Source organism: Mercenaria mercenaria, chromosome 14 (genome assembly GCF_021730395.1).
Source record: "Mercenaria mercenaria strain notata chromosome 14, MADL_Memer_1, whole genome shotgun sequence".
In the NCBI taxonomy this organism is placed as follows: domain Eukaryota; kingdom Metazoa; phylum Mollusca; class Bivalvia; order Venerida; family Veneridae; genus Mercenaria; species Mercenaria mercenaria.
In genome coordinates, this window is record NC_069374.1 from 67,216,949 (window position 1) to 67,231,513 (window position 14,565).

General features: G+C 34.5%; 2 protein-coding genes across 3 annotated transcripts in view; both read right to left on the reverse strand.

The window, feature by feature from the left end:
* LOC123526979 (5'-3' exoribonuclease 1-like) overlaps positions 1 to 13,773 on the reverse strand; it is a 67,865-nt gene extending 54,092 nt beyond the window's left edge. For both annotated transcript variants that reach the window (XM_053523771.1, XM_053523773.1), the window contains exons 1-6: positions 13,591 to 13,773; positions 8,173 to 8,304; positions 7,668 to 7,768; positions 6,683 to 6,780; positions 5,929 to 6,038; positions 5,159 to 5,269 (exon numbers count right to left, since the gene is read on the reverse strand). In XM_053523771.1, the coding sequence (XP_053379746.1) occupies positions 5,159 to 5,269; positions 5,929 to 6,038; positions 6,683 to 6,780; positions 7,668 to 7,768; positions 8,173 to 8,304; positions 13,591 to 13,665 (627 nt within the window). In that variant the 5' untranslated portion in view covers positions 13,666 to 13,773. The remainder of the gene's footprint in view (positions 1 to 5,158; positions 5,270 to 5,928; positions 6,039 to 6,682; positions 6,781 to 7,667; positions 7,769 to 8,172; positions 8,305 to 13,590) is intronic.
* Positions 1 to 14,565, reverse strand: part of LOC123527773 (uncharacterized) — a 188,998-nt gene that overhangs the window by 82,326 nt on the left and 92,107 nt on the right. The gene's annotated exons all lie outside the window — the stretch shown is intronic.

Genomic DNA, 14,565 nt, shown 5'->3' on the forward strand with positions numbered 1-14,565 from the left:
TGGCCCTATATCGCTCACCTTTTATCATTGCACTTGAGGACAAGAAGGTCCTCAGAAAAAATATCTAAATCCAAAGGACAGGAGCAACAAAGGGAAGAAATTTAACAAAAAAGAAAAATGGTTAAAATAAAATCATAAATGAAGTTGCTATAGTGCAGACAAGGTCAAAATAGCTAATTCTGGCCGTATCAGGGGCCATAACTCTGGAACCCATAATGGAATCTGGCCAGTTAAAAACAGGAACCAAGATCTTATGGTGATACAAGTTGTGTGCAAGTTTGGTTAAAATCAAATCATAAATAAAGCTGCTATTGTGCAGACAAGGTCAAAATAGCTAATTTTGGCCCTTTCAGGGGCCGTAACTCTGGAACCCATAATGGGATCTGGCCAGTTCAAGAAAGGAATCGAGATCTTATGGTGATACAAGTTGTGTGCAAGTTTGGTTAAAACAAGTGAATGAAGTATTGCCATGCAATACAAAGTCCCCTACTGGAAGGCACCTAATTTTCTCTACTGCAGTATAACATAATGAACTGATACCTGTCAATGATGTATAAACAATTGTACTACATATAACAATATGTTGATAACAACACTTGATTTAAAAATGGGCTATATTATGAAAACAAGAGGGCCATGATGGCCTATATCGCACTGTTTCATGGCAACTTGAGGCAGAAGGTCTCAGAAAAATATTAAGTCCAAAGGATAGGAACAACAAGGAAAGAATTTACAAAGAAAAAATTCTTACAAGGTACAGATATGTCAATCACCTAAAATTGGGTACCATCATGTTGTACCACAGAAGTGGTCTCGGTTTCCCTATGGCCAATAATAAAAGGTACTAATAAGCTATTTATGTAACGTAAGGGAAGTATTAAAAAAATATTGTAGTAACAAAGAAGGTCTGCAATAAATCTGTTGACTAAATGAAATTTCAGATCGATCTTCATTAGTTACGGAGATATATCATTTTAATTGAAATAAGGGAGTATTTGCATAATCATCATAGTTATTACTATTGGCTCAGTCAATAATGCAATATGAAATTTAATAATCATAATACTTATGATATAAATCCATTTGATTACATCAGGGGAGGTATCAGATATAAAATAACTTGGACTACGAAGGATCTGATTTGTCTGGACAAGTTATTGTTGTTGAAGATTTTTGAAGTTTATATCAAATAAAACCATAATAAGTCCCTTATGCTGAAAAAAATAGCCAATTTGGACCTTTAAGGGCCATAACTTGGAAGTCCTATGAAGGACTAATCCAGGCAGTATAACAAGAAAGAACTAACCTGTCAATGATGAAAAATTTGTACAAGTGTACAATATGTCAAATACACTAATAAAATGCGCATAATTTGAACAAGACAATGGATCTCAATTTATCATGAATTTGGACAAAAGGTTCTCAAAAATATTAAGTAAAGGATATAACTCAAAGGAAATAAATTTAACTAAAAGAAATCTGCCAAATAATTCTGACAAGGAAGAATTCAAATAACTTAAAATTGAGGTACATCATGTTTTAATGAAAGTGTTGTTTAATATTAAAGTACATAAATTATCGAAGTCTATTGTATGCAAGACCCATATTGGCTCAGTCCATAAATTAATAGAATTCAAAAGTCTAATTACTTATGAGAATCATATCAAATCTTCTGATAATCATTATCATAGGGGGTAATCAATATAAAACTCTGGAACCTACGAATGGATCTGATTGTCATGGAATCCAAGAGTTATTGTTGTGAAGATATTGGAAGTTTAATCAAATAAACCATAACTAAGTCCTATATGGCTGCAACAGCCAAATAGCAATTTTGGACTTTAGGCCATAACTCTGAACCATGATGAATCTGCATTCAGAAGGAACTAAGATCTTGTGGGGTACAATTTGGCAAGTTTGGTAAATCAAATCATAAATGAAGCTGCTATTGTGCAGACAAGGTCAAAATAGCTAATTTTGGCCCTTTCAGGGGCCATAACTCTGGAATCCATTATGGGATCTGGCCAGTTCAAGAAAGGAACTCAGATCTTATGGTGACACAAGTTTTATGCAAGTTTGATTAAATTCAAATCATAAATGAAGCTGCTATTGTGCAGACAAAGTCAAAATAGCTAATTCTGGCCCTTTCAGGGGCCATAACTCTGGAACCCATAAAGGAATCCGGCCAGTTCAAGAAAGGAACCAAGATGTTATGGTGATACAATTTTTGTGCATGTTTGATTAAATTCAAATCATAAATGAAGCTGCTATTGTGCAGACAAGGTCAAAATAGCTAATTCTGGCCCTTTCAGGGGCCATAACTCTGAAACCCATAATGGAATCTGACCAGTTCAAGAAAGGAACCAAGATCTTATGGTGATACAAGTTGTGTGCCAGTTTGGTAAAAATCAAATCATAAATAAAGCTGCTATTGTGCAGACAAGGTCAAAATAGCTAATTTTGGCCCTTTCAGGGGCCATAACTCTGGACCCTATAACGGGATCTGGCCAGTTCAAGAAAGGAACCGAGATCTTATGGTGATACAAGTTGTGTGCAAGTTTGGTTTAAATAAAATCATAAATGAAACCACTATCGTGCAGACAAGAAATTGTTGACGCACGCACGGACGCATGAGACCCACTGACGACGGACGACGGACGAAGGGTGATCACAAAAGCTCACCTTGTCACTATGTGACAGGTGAGCTAAAAATGGCAGTATTGAAATCTGATATATACTATAGGACTGAATTTAGCTGTACTTTATATTATACACTTTCAGGGATATACTTGAACAATACTGGTTTACCATTTTCATTATCTTATATCAAATGTTTAAAAATTGATGTCCATCTGTAGGCATGTCCCTTTAAATCAGACAAGTTTACACCAACTCTCAATTCCCACACACGCCTTCCCCACCTTCGAAACACCAAGATCCTCAACAAACTCAATTGGATATTGCAGACTGAATATTTTTATGTTTATTTCAAGATTTAACTGTCAGCTGTCTAATCGCATTAAGGTATTAGGCCCCTAATAGTAATGTTTAAACAAGAGCACCGCCTTGCGGGTGCTGACGCTCATCTGATTTTTTTGTATAATAAAAATATTGTCCTACCCATGATTTTCTAAGTCTAAAAAGGGCCATCATTCTTGCAAAAAGCAGGATAGAGTTATGTTTCTTGATGTACAGTGTCCACTTATGATGGTGAAAAACTGTTGCAAGTTTTAAAGCAATAGCTTTGATAGTTTATGAGAAAAGTATACTTAAACATAATACTCAACCAAGATAATGATTTTCTAAGTCCAAAAGGGGCAATAATTATTGCAAAAAGGCAGGATGGGGTTATGTTGCTTGCTGTACAGGGTCAGCTTATGATGGTGAACAAGTGTTGCAAGTTTCAAAGCAATAGCTTTGATAGTTTAAGAGAAAAAGTTCACCTAAACATAAAACTTAACCAAGAAATCTGATATTTTCTAAGTCCAAAAGGGGCCATAAATCTTGCAAAAAGCAGGATGGAGTTATGTTTCTTGATGTACAGGGTCAGCTTATGATGGTGAACAAGTGTTGCAAGTTTTAAAGCAAAAGCTTTGATAGTTTAGGATAAAAGTTGACCTAAACATAAAACTTAACCAAGAAAACTGATTTTCTAAGTCCAAAAGGGGCAATAATTCTTGCAAAAAGCAAGATGGAGTTATGTTTCTTGATGTACATGGTCTGCTTATGATGGTAAACAAGTATTCCAAGTTTCAAAGCAATAGCTTTGATAGTTTAGGAGAAAAGTTGACCTAAACATAAAACTTAACCAAGAAATCTGATATTTTCTAAGTACAAAAGGGGCCATAAATCTTGCAAAAAGCAAGATGGAGTTATGTTTCTTGCTATACAGGGTCAGCTTATGATGGTGAACAAGTATTCCAAGTTTCAAAGCAATAGCTTTGATAGTTTAGGAGAAAAGCTGACCTTAACATAAAACTTAACCAGGCAACGCCGACGCCGACACCGACGCCGACGCCGACAACCGCTCAAGTGATGACAATAACTCATCATTTTTTTTCAAAAAATCAGATGAGCTAAAAATGGCATTTGCTTGGTATATTCTTACAGTTGACTGCTTCGCATTTAGTTGCAAATTTTTAAAAACTTTTACCGTGCCGTTTTTTATAAATTTTGTGTAATTTATGGTATTTCCTCAAGCTCACGTAGAGACAAATTTCAAAGTGGTGGCCTTTATCCAAAACGTTTGCAGAGAATTCATTATTCCATTTTTTTTTATAAAAGAAACATCAAACTATATGTAAACAATTATGAAATTTAAAATAAAAACTGTCAGTATCATTTTTTTCTAGGATGCCTCGAGTAAACGAATTTAATGAGACAAAATTCCAACTCCAACATTGAAAAATTAAGGTCGAATCCTACGGGTCTGTTTTGAATTTTGCTCACTTAATTAAAAATAACCTTGGGGCAGAAGTAAAACCTACCTATATTTCTTCCACAATATGTAATCTAAAGAATGAAGGCAAAATAGAGAACTTTTACCGCATGTAACTCAGTATTTTTAAAGATGTCTAACTCTACCCCTTCTGTTTCAGAGGTAAATTCAGTTTGAACAGCAAGAAATCGCTTATCAAATGAATTTTTTCCACTTTTGTACAATAAATCAATAACAAGTCTTGAAAGAAGTAAAAACTTACCAGAAAAAAGGAAAATAAGGGAAAAAAAATTTTGGTCCCAGTGGGGCTTGAACCTACGCCCCCATGAAAATTGCAGTCAAAAGTAGGTTTGTAGTAGGAATTGAATACTCTTCAAAAAGGAGGTACTCTATTATGGGCCTAATACCTTAAAACATTAACCACTGAATGATACCATGAGTTTGATAATGACTCAAGCTATTCCAGGTTTCATGACATCCAAAGATTGAAAATATTGGGAATACAATCAGGGACCACAGGAAATGCTGTTTGCTAGCCATCATGCTCGAGTGTGTGGAGTTTCAATATAGATTAACATAATCTGATATCTGAACATAGTGACAAATCAGGTAAAGCTTGACATATGATCTGGTTTCTGAAATTATACAAACGAGAAGCAACCTCAAATGTTTACAATATCTATATTGCAAATAAGTAACATAGACATATATTGTGGTTACCAGATCAGCGTCAAGTCCATACAGACAGTGTCGTGTGTTTGCATCATAGTCTGGACTGGCCTTCTCTGCTCTTATAAAGTCCATTATCTTGTGTTCCCCTTCTCCGGGTGTCTGCAAGTATACATGTAGAAAGCATATTACCAAACATGGTATGCACTATGAATGTCAAAATGCAGAAAAAAGTATAACTTTTCTGCTAAGGAATATCTCCATTTACTACAGTCAATTTGTAAAGGAAAACAATTCCTGGCATCTACCACTTTTGACCTTATAAGATTGAATATTATGATTATGGTATTTGATATAAAAATTATACAGTATAAAGATTGTAAGTAAAAGATATAGGCTTTCATTATAAACAGTGTAAAATGGCATATATACAATTGTTAGATAACTCTAGCTTCATAAATTAATGACAATCTTTGAGGTTGCAATATCGCTAGGAACAGTTTCAGTCGGAAATATGTAAAACAAAATAAAGATTTTTTCAAGGTTTTCTCAAAAGTACTGATTTTCGTTTATGACCTTGTAGTTCTGGGACTCTGAATTACTGAAGGCAAAATGCAAGTGCCCAAGTATTTAAACTGCATCATCCACCAACTGCAGCTTTATCAAATGCAAAAACTCTACACCTAAAAATGTGCACTTTAGTCAGTGATCTCAGCCACTAGACTATAAGCCTTTAAGATCCTTTATACAGAGTATCTGACTTTAGTCTGAGATAAACTAATCTGCAGGTATGTTTATTACAGATGAAAGAGAAGACAAACCTCATGTCCGGAGAGATAGACTCTCACACCCTGCCATAGAGGATCTGTGCTCGTTTTTTTAACCACCATATATTTCAACTGTTCCTGTAGACGCACCATGAACGGTGTTCCTGAAATGTAAAGTTCAATGTTAACTGCTTAATCTGGAGTCTGGAGGTCTCCTATTAAAGCCTTGCTGATGTCTGACTGACACATGACTGAGGATACAAATGAGTTAGAAAAAAAACAGAGGACACAGTGTTTCTATGCATGAGGGCACATAAGTAAATATCAACTTCTAAGATTTCATTTGAATACAACTATATGTAACATGAAAATTTTGAATGAAAAGAAGCTGTTCTGATTAGTGGTCAGGAAATATAAACCAAAATCTAATATCTAATTGCTGCTCTAAAGTCTAGCATCCAGTCTAGGCTGACACTGCTGGAAACAGTACCAATTTAAGTAAATCGCCCAGCACTGAATACCATTCAGGATATCAGCTGTAACTCACTGGGAGTGGGACCGAGATTGCTGGCAGTGTATCCCAGTCTTCTAACCACTGTGCTACTGACTGCCTATGGAAAAGTATTCAGTGTTACAAATAGTCAATATCAGACACATGAGACAATGCCTACCAAAATTCTGTACTGATATGGAACTGAAGAAGCGTTCAGCACATTCATTATAGTTATAAATTACTGTCTGATTTAGTTTCTGCACCTATGAATGACAACCAACATTTATAGATAATGATAACAAAGGGTCACTATACCTGGTGTAATACAGTTGGAGTCGAACCTTTTCTCTGTTGGCAAAGTCTCCCCTTTCTGCATGGCACGTTTTTCAAGCTCTTCTGCCTCCCGTGCTGACCTGGAGAGATTAATATCTTAACTGAGTCAAAGTGTTTTATATTTACATTTTCTAACAAGTGTTTAACATAAATACAAGTACCAAACTTTTAACTACCATTAGAACTTTTCTTTCAAATGTTACATGCAAGTTGTTATTTTTCAGAACATTTCTAAAAAATCAACAGTTTAGTCTAGCTTTTTTGACATTTTTCATCATAGTATCAGTGCTCAGTTAACCTTTATTTCATTAGACCTAAATATGAAAGCAATATCTCAATGGACTTTAAAAATATTTGGGGTGGTATGCAAACTTTAACATTTATTCTAAGTCGAAAAGGTGCCATAATTCAGTCAAAATGCTCGATAGAGTTGCCTCCTCCTTTTTACAGACTGGGGTCATGATGGTAAACAAGTATGCAAAATATGAAAGCAATATCTCAATGGACTTTGAAAATATTTGGGGTGGTACACAAACTTTTAACATTTGTGCGACGCTCTCACTAACACTCACGCCTGGGTGAGTAGGATAGCTCCCCTAATCTTCGAATAGTCGAGCTAAAAATTTACTTCTAGAAATATTCTAAACATAGCGCGAAATCATTACATTAATATTCAACAGGAACTACTTTTCATGGATTCATTGTTGTATCAATCCACACAAATAAATTCCAATGAACAAAAAATCCCATTAATCTTACCACATGTTGGAATCCATGAAGTCACATGATATTCCCCCACTCCAAATGCACACCACAGACAATATCCCCCCACTCCAAATGCACACCACAGACATAGTCATTTTGGCAAAAAACATGAAATTACAGACCCAGGAAATCAAATGATTTCACAATGACTCAAACACAACTGGTCAGAACACAACAGATAATTAACATAATTATATAATACCTGAATCTCCTGCCTCTTTGTTGGTTCATTTTTGCTCTTGGAGCCACACCATCAACAGCCATGAAGAAGACTTTCCGTGGCTTGATCATCCGAAACAGAAACTGGTCGCATACAAAAATAGTTGACATGTTTAATGCAAAATTAATACCAATAAGATTTTTGGGGATAAGAGTTTTAAAAGAAACATTAATGATTAACTTTTTTAGTTTTGGAATAACACTGTTTTAAATATTTTGATAAGGAAAGACATACAGTGTTCTTTTTACAACTGCAGAAGTTTACCTATATAATGAAACACAAACTTAACACATCAAACCAGAGTTTATATATTTCCAATTCAATGTCTTATAAATAAACTTCTTTCTATTTAAATAAAATTTGTTTTCTGAAAGACAAACATTAAAACGGTTAACCCTATTTCTAAGCAAGTTGCTTTCTCTCAGAAATATTCAATAATATTATTGGATACATTTTCTTTTCTGTGCTAAGAAAAAGCATCATTTACCTCAATGTAATACATGATGTCTGCAAATATCTTTTCTTCTGTAATTCGAAAATGAGGATTATCATCTTCAGGGTGAGAGCAAACATGCACTATGCCGTTCATGTCCAGGTAGAGATTGTCAAACTCTGGTATCTAAAAAAAAAAAACACCACAGAAAACAATTAACTAGAAATATGGAGAAAAATTTTCTTTGGTTTTATGTGGCTCACATTTTCCAAACATGTACTGAACACAGAATATTGTTTCAATATACAAAAATTATACATATATGTAACAAAGTTACATGTTGTATTTCAGATTTACCTTTTATTTGTGCTAAAAGATGAGAGATATTTCTAGCAAAGCAATATTACATCCACATCTTCACAGGTAGGGGGGTAGTGGGGGGGGGGGGGGGGGGGCATAAAAATTACACACTGACCAATTTAATGAATGTTGTGTTCCTGATTCCGCTTTTATCCTCTTTAGCTATTTTCAGAGGGATGTCATACTAATCTGGTGGCTAAAGCTGACATCAGCACTGCTCACTATCAAATTAAAGTCTTACTTACAAATTAGAACAATGAATTTTAACCTCACAACATCACTTAGTCTATCTCTTAGTACATTGGTACATCTAACTTCTTTACTGTTTATTTTATATGTGACAATGAAATTATCTGTCAATAGTGACACTTTACAATCAACATAGATGAGTGTTCCATTTTATTCAATCATCCCTTGTGAAAAACTTGATGTATTTGCTTGTTGAACAATTAGAATCTGTTTAAAAATAGTATCATTTAAATGTCATAGCATCTGCATGAATCCAAAACCAAAGAAAACATCATTGTAGAATAATCCTAATATAAAATATTTGAATCTGTTACTTCTGTACGTAAAATTGTTTTACATAAATCAAGCCAATATTGTGCTTTTTATTCCCAAATTTTAGCGAAAACAATGCTTAAACTTCATGATTTTTGGAAGAATCACAATTTTTTTTCTCCACAAAACTAAAAGGCTAGGGCCTCTTCATAATTTGAGTAAAAAAGCTCTGTTGGTGTTGGTCAGTTAAATTTACTAACAGAGCAGAGACACAGACAGTATTATCTATAAAAATATACTCCCCAATGACCTTCAAGTGCTCAAATGACCGAGGTCCAAAGCGCTGGTTTGTAATACTGTACTTTCTAGGAAAGGCTGCAGGTTCACTTCCATCATAAGCGATCTTCTTTTTCAAATATAATATTATCATCTTTTGATTATGACATAAAAAGAGAAGGAAAACATTATAATACTTAGAAAAAAAAACCCTCACAGTGGGGTGCTAATCTGCAGTCCTGACAAAAAAGTGTAGGAAACTAGTTATTAACCAAAATTTAGATCTCTATGCTATTATATAGGGAAGTTGATGCCTCAGATGAGCATTTTATTATAACCCTAGATGACTCTGCCTGTGTCCCTGCTCTGCACTTTTATAGAAGTGTCTATCAGCATGACCGTTGTGCCAATTATTTTTCTTATCGCATGACGGGCGAGTGAATTAGTATCCTAATCTGCATAAAAATTTCTAGTCCAAATAATATGACGTTTCGGGACAGCGTGGTAACTTTTGACTGTAGCTGTCTCCGTCACGTCCAAACTTATTCAGCATATTTCTGTTAGGAAATTCCCAATTAAAATCCATTGGGAACGTTTTCTGGTACATGTACATAGTATTAGTAATGATTACATCTCTGATAATGAATTTATGTTGACATTTAAGCATAAACTTGCCTTGCTGACATTTTATGGAATGTATATTTTAGGTTTTATTTCTCATATGGGCTGTCTGCTGTTATTAAAACCAGTGTCAGGATAGACATCTCCTTGCACCTGTCAACATTATATTACATCCCATATGAAGTTTTTACATGAATATTAATGTTTAACTTATTATAGCAAGTAAGTCTGACCAGTATATTATGACTTTTTTGGATTTTTTAAAGTCTTCGTTTTCCTAACAGCAGGGTTTCAGAAATCTGCAAATTTATTGGTAGCCCATTGGGCTACCAAAATTTTAATCTGGTAGCCCGAACGTTTAAGTGTATTTGGCAATGGTCATTTCGGTTTATTTACTATGTGCTTCTATACTACATTGGATGGAATGAATAAATTATTAGAGGTTTCATCATTTTAGCCTTACGCACATTGTTATAAATTTTGTTCTCTTAAATAGCAATTATCATTACTCCTTTTGCTCATTTTAAAAGATAAAACTACATGTTTTTAAACTGCGAAATATTATCAGGAGTACTCCTGATAGTTATTGTAACATGGCAATAAAAAAGGAATGCAAATCAATTTTTATAAACTTGCAAATTCCTTAGAACTTACTAACTTAGAGCTGTATGAATTGTAATTTATCTCAAAATTATTTAAAGTTGATCCTGTCTGATTCTAAACATCTGCCTGGTTTAATAAGCAGACTAGAACCGTGTATATAGTGTCTCTGTTTCTTGACACCGTATATGAATTCACTTATCCGAATTTATGTTTGTCCAAAATTCTGTATACTTTCTGATATTTTGCAAAATCATGGTCGATTTTTTGCATGTTAGGCAAGTATTTAAATTGGAAAGCATAAACAATCAGTGTAGGCAACTAAAATGCCTCAAAATCAAACATCTGTTCTGATCACTCGATAAATATTGAGGTCAGCGAAACCGAAAGTACACTTTGGCAGGTGGCGCTAAAATGACGTAATTTTAAGACTGGTTTGCATATTGTTTTAAACAATACCGATTAGCGTCTTTGATGTTACTGGATCAGTCTAAAATCAATCTTGCACATGTTTTTGTAAACAATTGCCTGCGGGTACGATTAAACGGTCAATTGTTTGCCGATTGTGACAGTAGGTGTTAAGATAAGCCTCGGGCATGTATCTCTTGATAAACAAGGGGTTTATAGACGATCGTTACTATCAAAATTATATTTGAAGACTAAATTATTGATTTCCAGGCTACTCGATACGGAGTTTCAAGGTAGCCCGCCGGGCACGCTCTGAAAAAATTTAGTAGCCTGACAGAATTTTCTGGTAGCCCCCGGGCTCCGGACATGGGATTTCTGAAACCCTGCTAACAGTAAAATGCAGATATGGGTAAGGCTTAGAGTAGTCAAAATAATTCGACGTTCAGATTGTTTTATATTTGTGATGGGCAATCTAACGTCAAAACTTTGAACTTGAAGGACCAAAATAATGGAAGTTAAATCACAGTACACAGTCATGTAAAGTTATTGGTTTTATATGGCGTGTAAACAAACGGTAAACGTTGATCATGTACAGTACATACAAAGGTTTAAAGCACCAGAAAATTTGTAATTTTGGATATAATTTGATAATTTTTACATAGATTATGGATAATGAGGAACTGAATCCCCTTTCGATACATGCAAGTTTTATTTTAATTTATGGCCAATTCGTGAAATAATCGGCACTTAAACCTATAGCATGTAAAGCGTTGGCAGCAATGAAAATTTCATCGGAAGTTGCTTCAACTATTTTGGTCTTTCGAGTGTTTGGCGTGAGTGGGGATATTGCCCACATGAAAAAAATATCTCAATCAGGGACTATCTTAGCTGGAAATTTAGGGAGAAGTGACTTCTCCCTCCTGGGGAAACAGGGAGAAGTTTTGAAATTTTGGGAGAAGTTCGGCAAACGTGAGACAGGACATTGCTTACATGCATTAAATAACAATAATAATGTTTATTCCGTTCCATTTGTAGTATTATCTTGCTAGGACTTAAATAAAAATGGTGCAATGTTTCAACAATACAGTACATATTTGTACTGTTTTACTGCAAAATGTTTAACAACTTGACACAACAAATCTTTCCTCATATAATCAATACTTAATATTTCTTGGATTAAATTTCTTCCTTCCTAGAGCAGCTTTTTCAGGTATGTGAGCATTCTGAGTTTAAAATGTTTTTATGTTCCTTCAATTTGACAAACTACAGAGTTTAAAAAACTCTCAAACTTACAATGAAATGTTATTTGTATTGATCAGTAGATAAAATACTTAAAAATCAGGGGCAATATTTTTTAAAACTACATATTTTGACTTAAAAAATCTAAAAATTGGTTAAATGTATTACCTCCCTTTAACACATTTCAGAATTAACTAAAAGAGTTGTCTGCTATTTTTATCAAACAACAAATTTAATAGTTTGTCAAAGGCCATATATTTAACTTATATATGTTTTTAATGAAAGAGAAATGCAGATTAAAATGAATAGTAAGCAGATCCCAATTGAAAAATAAACGCCGGGAGTAATGGGTAGTCTACACTGTGATGGCAATTAAAATTTCGAAACGATTTTTATCTGAAAACAAGAATAACTGGATAAGACAAGTACCGAGGACGTTCGGTTGACCCGAGGTTCCATGTTTTGACCCGCGAAAATCAAGAAAAACTCGTAGTTGACCCACACAAAAAAGTGTCCCGTGCGTCGGCTCGATCCGCGAAATGCGTCTCGAGTTCGAAGTTCTGCATTGTGAATCAAAATCTCGGTGAATTTCAATTGTTCGCCGCCACAAACTAAGTATGACAGTAGTTAGTCGTATGTTAATTAGCTACTGACAGATCTGTCAGATCTATGTCAATCACTCCACGCGCCGACTGACACGTAATTAGGTTTGTAATTCGGAAGTTAATTATCGCCGTTTTACGAAGTTTTCGGGCTCTCTGATCTCCGATGTCGGTCAGCTTTATATTACTCTTTCATTCTTTAATTATCGTTTACTGCAATCACATTAAATGCAAACAATTAGCAGCTTATCATGCGGCGTCAATCTGAAATCGAGTGATCATCTTTTGTTGTCATGGACACTTTTCGCCGCGCGTACCTCCCAGTGACATCCTGTGTATTGCGTATTGTGTTTATAGACTTTACATAACCGAGATGTATAATATCGGCGCGCTTTATTGCCGATTATGTTTTCCTTTCATCCAATTTTAGGGCGACTTGAACTTCGCTTTTCTGGGCGGGAAGGGCGAAGTGAAATATTTTAAAGCGAAGTTTTCGCTCAACTTCACCTAAAACGCAGTCCCTGCTCAATATTTCCTTGGATCGCGTCAGATTAGTTGGACTAGGCTTAGAGGGATGACAACTATAAAATATCAGATCATAAAATAATCCTGATAAGCCAAATGAATAAGGCTAAACAATTTCATGAGGGATGTATCAGTAGCGTATTTTTTAAAAATAATAGCACGACAGATATCTGGCACAATTTCTGTCTAGGTTTCAATATGCGGTTCCTTTCAGTTCAGAGATCCAAAACTGCATATATCTTTGAAGCTGAATTATTTACGCTATCTGATGACATGTTGCGCAACAAAACAAATTTATTTCATGAATTTCTCTACCACTCAATTTCTGTACAACGAATACCTGAAATTCTTTCACAACTTCAGAAAGACAGGGATATCTCTCAGAAATCCACCTGTAGAACTTTGGGACACCCATTTTTTGCGTTACAAATGCACTATATAGTGTAAAATATCGAAGAACCGTCTAAACTTTAAATTTTGCTTCTTTTTCTTTCATTTCTGAAATCACGCGAATTCTCGCGCAGTCAAGTCAGTAGACGCTTGAATATTAAAGTTTACTAGACGATTTTTCACAATCATTTGCGGCACGTTAATTTTTACGTAGTAAACGTTAAAACAGAAAATAAGTAATAAATTAATTAATATATACATGCTGTTCAAACATTCAGCTTTAGAGCAAGGATGGTTGCAGGAAGTGAGGATGCTTTATATTTAATACAGACATACATATCCTGTGTCGCACTATAGAGTGGGCAGACCAATGCTCGGCGTAAAAACTACATACTTTAAATCTAAAAAATGATTTATCATGAACTTACCGTATTTCTTTATCACCAGTTTGTAGAACAATCCTCGAGTACTCGACCATTATTGTTTACAAATTTCTAGTCACAAGGTGACGTAACAGGCGGGAGCTAAAAATAGTACGATAAAACCGGTGCGGTTCGTGTAGAAGTATACCAACGCTCGGCGTACGGCATATTAACCTGCAGGTTGTATAATTTTGTAACTATTATGCATTAAGTGAGTATTATGCATATCTAACACGAAGACAGAATTATATTGATAAACTTTTTTTTTAAGTACATAAAACAAGTACGCAAATTACCCATCTTATTATGCATGTAGAAGACATTTTAATACAACAATTATCTCAAAGAATTCATTTGAAGATAATTTTTCACAATTATGTGAGTCTAACTACATGAAATCAATAACTGATAATATTTGATGAAATGTTTCCATTATTTTATTCAGCATTACAATGCTTTCTCAACAACGTAAAGTCAATAAATGATGATACAATCAACATAGT